The sequence below is a fragment of the Oryzias melastigma genome, linkage group LG13 (assembly GCF_002922805.2).
Source record: "Oryzias melastigma strain HK-1 linkage group LG13, ASM292280v2, whole genome shotgun sequence".
Lineage (NCBI taxonomy): Eukaryota > Metazoa > Chordata > Actinopteri > Beloniformes > Adrianichthyidae > Oryzias > Oryzias melastigma.
The window spans coordinates 3,178,928-3,184,417 of record NC_050524.1 but is presented as its reverse complement, the minus strand read 5'-3'; the positions used below and the strand labels follow the sequence as shown (position 1 = coordinate 3,184,417).

Below are 5,490 nucleotides of genomic sequence, written 5' to 3'. Positions count from 1 at the left end.
GTTTTTTGTTTGTTTCTCCTTGCAGGTATTTTACCTAATCTTTCTCTTGTCTTTCTTATAGTAGTAGATAGATGTTTCAGGTTGTTTAAATCTAACACACAACAAACATCGGAGCTCCAATGGGTACAGTAATATCTCTATTTCTATTCACTCTTTTTACTGCAGATTTCTCATACAGGTCTCCATCATGCCATGAACAAATGTACTCTGATGATCCAGCAGTACTGGCTTGTGGCGAGGAGAACAATAAGGAGGAGTACAGAGCGATCATCTCGGATTTTACTGACTGGTGTAACTGTCATGGTCCCATTTTAAACACATCAAAACCTAAGGGGATGAGCGAGAGATTTTAGCAGGAAGAAGAAACGTTTGCATCGATGGAAACAGCAATGAGATTGTCTCAACTTTCGAGTAATTCACCTTCACCCCAAACTGTACTGGTCTTTGCAGACTACGGTCAGTACCAAGTATTTATCTCTGAGTGACGCTGGTTGAAGTTTTGGCTAAAGATGTCCTGGAATGATTTTAGGCCAGTAATTCAAATTGTTAAAAATGAATCAATATCGAAAGTGAACCAAACCGGCAACCGCAAATATGGAATCGAAAAGGAATTGTTACACCCCTACCTCTTCTAAGAAAGATCAGAGCAGACTTTTTTTTAGAAGGTCTTTCAACATATGAAATGTTACACATTATTTTATCAGTCCATGGTGGCCATTGCTGTTTTTTTATGGTGTGGTCTGTTGGGGCAACATCATCACAGGGCGAGACAGTAATTGGATGGACAAACTGGTTAAGAAGTGGTGCTGGGCCAGGGGGTTCAGTCTGGGGTTTCTGGTGGAGGACAGAATGACGAGTGGGATGAAGCCTGTCCTCAACCACACGTCGCCCACCTCACAAGACTTTAGCTTCTCAGAGAGCACATTTATCTCATTGTGCTGCAGAACTGAGGGGTTAAATAAATAATAATAAAATAAAATAATAAAACTTTCTAATAGGATTTCATGATGGAATTTTAAGACTTTTTATATTTTTAGGTCATCTTTTAAATACTTCTTTTATTTTATTTTTAGATTAATTTTTTGTTCTTTCTTTTGTGTGTACATGTTTGTGTGATGGATACCAGACAAAGACATTTCTCCCTGTGGGAATAAATGAAGTATTGTTCATCAAAAATATTTTAAAGATAACTGGGCTGCCACGATTAGTCGACTAATCAACAAATAATCAACTATTAAAATAGTCGACAACTAATGTAATAGTCGATTTGTCGTTACTTTATATTATATGGAGTCAGAGTGTAGTGAAGTTGAAATTTATAATGGCATAATGCTAGTTTTTTGGAATATTTCGGCATTTATCAAGGTTTTTTAGGCAAATTTAGAGTTTATCTAATATTTCAGCAACGTGCTAGCTGTTTGGGCTAATTTTTGAATTTTTAAAAGTTTTTTTAGACTCTTTTTGAGTTTAGCTAATATTTCAGCTGCATGCTAGCTGTTTTGGCTAACTTTGGCTTTTTTCACTTTTTTTAGGCTATTTTGGGGTTTAGCTACTTTTTCAGCTACATGCTAGCTGTTTTGTTTAACTTAGGCTTTTTTTTAGTTTTTTAGGATAATTTCACATTTAATATTTTAGCTGGGTATCAGCTTTGGCATTTTCAGCTATAAGCTTTGGCAATTCCAGCTGTTAGTTTCAGTGGTTTCAGCTATCAATTTCAGCATCTTCATCTTGGCATGATCCAGTGCTTAGGTTTTGTCATGTTCTGTTTTCCCTGTCAGTCTCACCAAGTTCAGGTTAATCACCCACAGTTGTCTTCATTTAGTTAATCAACCTCAGTGGATTTAACTGTCTGGTTTTCAGTTTCTCATTGTCAGGTCATCAGCTCTGTTCTGCTTCGTCACTGGGTTGTTCTCCTGGTTTTGTCATGTTTAAGTTGATTTAGTGAATGTTTTTGTTTCCGCCACTGAATCTGGTGTCCTGCATTTGGGTCCTTCATCCACCACCCATGACACATCTACCGTCACTAACGTCTGCAGCAGCCGAATTTAGTTGACAGCATTATCACAGCTAATGCTATATATCTAGTTTTTAGTTAGTTTAAAGCTAATGATGGTTAAGATATGTGCTTTACATCCAGTTTGAACATGGCCCGATTACTCGACTAATCGGTGATTAGCCGACTATTAAAATAATCGTTTGTGGCAGCACTAAAGATAACCATAAATGTTACTTTCAAAGGAGTAGGGTTTAGCACAATCTCTTGGATTAAAGTTTCTGACCTGATCCATGCGGAGGAGGAAACAGTCGATAAAGTCTCTTGGAGAGTTTGGGTCCAGCGTGTCTTTGTGCTCCTGGATCTTCTTTTTGGCAAACTTTCTAATGTCCTCAATGTAGCCGAAGACGGTGTGCTGATGTCCTGGAAGACGCTCCATGAGCCACGGGAAGATGTTGTACAGCTGTGAGGAGGGAACCGAAGGACAATAGGCTCCTTAATTGTATTTAATAGAAGCTGTGAATTATTCGGATGAATTCAAAAGTCATACATTTGTGTTTGGGAAAAAAACCTTTTACCCACCGCTCCCCTGGGACCGCCGTTAAAGCCCAAGATCTCTGATATCATTTTAAGAAGCTCCAAGAACTGCTTGTCGTTATAATTAAAGCGCTCTCCGTAGACCAAGCAGCAGATCACGTTGGACACGGTGCAGCTCAGCAAGAATGTGGGGTCAAAAGGTTTCCCTGCAGGAGGTCAAGAAAAACAAAAAAGCGTTAAAAACAGAAAATGTGCTGCATCTTTTCTCTGCTCCACAAATCCTGGAAAAGTTTTCACAGTTTTTATGACCTGAAATGATAACGTTCCACACTAAGTAATGAAATCTTATGCAGACAATTCTGTAGCAGAATTTCAAATAAATTTTGTAATTATCAACGTGTAGTACATGAAACCATTCAGGGAATTTGTAGCTTAACCCTTCAACTCCATTAAAAAAAAACTGTAGTTTATTTTGAAAAGTGATTTGAAATGTATAGAAGAGTGGAATCTTTTAACTAAAACTAGAGATATTTTACAGGTGCTGAAAATTATGCAACTGCCAGGCTATTTTAAAAAACAAGATAAGAAGGGATTAAAGGCCTCATTCAGTCCCAAGTCAAAGTCAAAAATGATTTAATGAAAACGGGCAAAACATTAAGACAAATTGTTCAGCAAAAAAAAGGAAGAGAAAGTTTTCAAAAAACATTACAAGTTTGTTCTAGGAGGGGTGTGGGAGTGTTTTTAAACAAAGAAAATCCAGTTGAAGAAAACCTCAAATAAACTCTCTCAATCTCACCTTTGTACGTGTTTATCTGCGCTCTAATATGTCGGCTCTCCTCCTGGATCCACTGCTCCATCCCTTTCCGTCCCATCCCAAAGTCCCGCAGAGTCATCAGAGTGAAGCGCCGCAACTGGCGCCAGCGTTCCCCGTTGCTGATGCCGACCCCTATAAGCAGGAGAGTGGAGTTCAGAGACCTCAAAGATCAGAGTCTGGACATGTGGAGCTCCTCACCGTATCCTCTGGTAGCTCTGTAGAGAAACGGAAGCGGCGCTCTCCCCACAAAGTCGTCTGCTTGGTCCACCAGAGCCTCCTTGACTGCATCATAACCAACCAGAGCCACTGTCCTCTGCCAGCCCATGTAGATGGTCATCACAGGCCCGTAGGTCTGACTGAGCTGCAAAACAACCATTTCACAACATGTCCTTTCTTCACTGTCAGAGTGCAGAAATCACCCCCACCTTCACAATAGTCCTGAAGGGAGCATTCTTGTCCAGCTGCAGCAGGTTTCCTATGAGGGGCAGCGCGGGGGGGCCCGGGGGCAAGCGGTGCTTCCTGTTGTTCCTGAGGTTCAGCAGCCAGAGCAGAACGGCGGTGAGAGCCACCAAGATCAGGCTGGTGGACAGCTCCATGATCACTCCTGTCTGCTCTGCAGCAGCTGCAGCTTTTATGTGCACAGGAGGGGCAGTGGGTCACAGGTAAACAGACGTCTGGACTCCTGCACCTTCACCTGGATAAGGGGGAGGGGCACCATGATTTAGCATTTGACCAAAACAACATTCTGGTTTTAGAGCTTTGACTACACTGGAATGTTTAAAATAGTTACAAAAGTGCTGGTTTTTATATCAGAAAAAGACTTATTTTTAAATGGTCCATGGTTAATAAATGATTTCAGACAAACCAGTTATTAACCACATATTCAAGGTTTATAATATGTATAGATCAATATTGGCATTTAAAGAAACAAAAATACATTTCTGAGTTGATAAGTTTTTATTTAGTGAATAAAATTCCTCAAAATATCTCAACTTTGAACTGAAAATGTTTTCAATTATTGGAGATTTGATCTGCACAAAATACAGACTGTTATCTGTGATTAAAGTGAGTTTTTTCTCAAGAGTTTTATAACATCAGAACCATTTTACCTTGAATTCTTGACCCAGAAGTGAAATAAAGTTTAAAAGTCCAGGTCTTTGAAGACAAACGATTTATCCTTTAAACTAAAATCCTCCTGCAGGAATCATTTTCCAACATTTGTCACTTGAACGATGTTTGGTCTTCAAAACAGCAATACGACGATCTAAAAAACACGACAGAACAGAAAACAGAACTCTGCAATGAGGTATGTGGCTGTGAATGTGTGTTGAAAGCTGCAGCTGTGATGATTGGTTCTTGTGTCTGTTTGTGAAGTTGTGATTGGTTGAATCCTCAGGGGGCGTGTTTGAGTCACAGAAGTCTTCATATTTCACAGCTACGCAGATCCTTAAGGATTTCTTTTGGTAAGTATTAGTATTTTTGCAGATGGGAATGTCTGACTGAGAGATACCGAGTTGGGTTTTGTGCTTCTAGTGTTAATATCCAATAATTACCCAGATTGCTGTTAACTGTTCTTTCAATTTTGCTGTTATCTCCTGAAGTGATAGATGTTAGTGTTTTATTAGTGATGTGTTTTTAAAACACATTATTTTTTAAATAAGTTCATTATTTTCTATTGCAGAGAAGATACAAGTTAAAAAACATAAAAGATGAACACATGTACCACTTAAAACAATCATCTCAAGTCCAAATAAAAACAGTTTTGGTTAAAATGCTTGGCAAAAAAAAAAAAAAAAACTCTGAGTTGGCTTTTAAAACAATACTCAGAGTCAAGGGAACGCAGAGGGAACAGGGGCTCAAAGTTTAGGACCAACATTGTAGAGGGCTCTGTCTTCTCCTGGTCTGAGAGTGTCAGAGGAACCATGAACCGGTTCTGATCCTCAGACCTCAGTCTGTAGGGGGCGATCAGATCCCACACATATGAAGGAGCTCGACCACAGAGTGTCAGGAACTGGTAGTGGAGGACCCAAACGCAGGAGACTGGTGGCAGAAACGTATCAATTTAATTAATAAATAAACATGAACAAGACAAAAAACAAAACCCGTAACAGAACAGATGACCTGACAACCAGACACTTAAATACAC

The 5,490-nt window shown here is 39.4% G+C and overlaps 2 protein-coding genes across 3 annotated transcripts in view; both read right to left on the bottom strand.

The window, feature by feature from the left end:
* LOC112149746 (cytochrome P450 2G1) overlaps nucleotides 1-5,490 on the bottom strand; it is a 58,489-nt gene that overhangs the window by 26,138 nt on the left and 26,861 nt on the right. The window lies entirely within an intron of this gene.
* The window catches only part of LOC112149741 (cytochrome P450 2A13), a 32,201-nt gene that overhangs the window by 9,052 nt on the left and 17,659 nt on the right, over nucleotides 1-5,490 (bottom strand). Inside the window, exons 1-6 of one of the 2 annotated variants that reach the window (XM_024277649.2) lie at nucleotides 4,454-4,627; nucleotides 3,770-4,038; nucleotides 3,543-3,705; nucleotides 3,327-3,476; nucleotides 2,576-2,736; nucleotides 2,280-2,456 (exon numbers count right to left, since the gene is read on the bottom strand). In XM_024277649.2, coding sequence (XP_024133417.1) covers nucleotides 2,280-2,456; nucleotides 2,576-2,736; nucleotides 3,327-3,476; nucleotides 3,543-3,705; nucleotides 3,770-3,940 — 822 coding nt within the window. In that variant the 5' untranslated portion in view covers nucleotides 3,941-4,038; nucleotides 4,454-4,627. Of the gene's footprint in view, nucleotides 1-2,279; nucleotides 2,457-2,575; nucleotides 2,737-3,326; nucleotides 3,477-3,542; nucleotides 3,706-3,769; nucleotides 4,039-4,453; nucleotides 4,628-5,490 lie in introns of those variants that run through there. The other variant, XM_036214687.1, reaches the window with a different exon arrangement.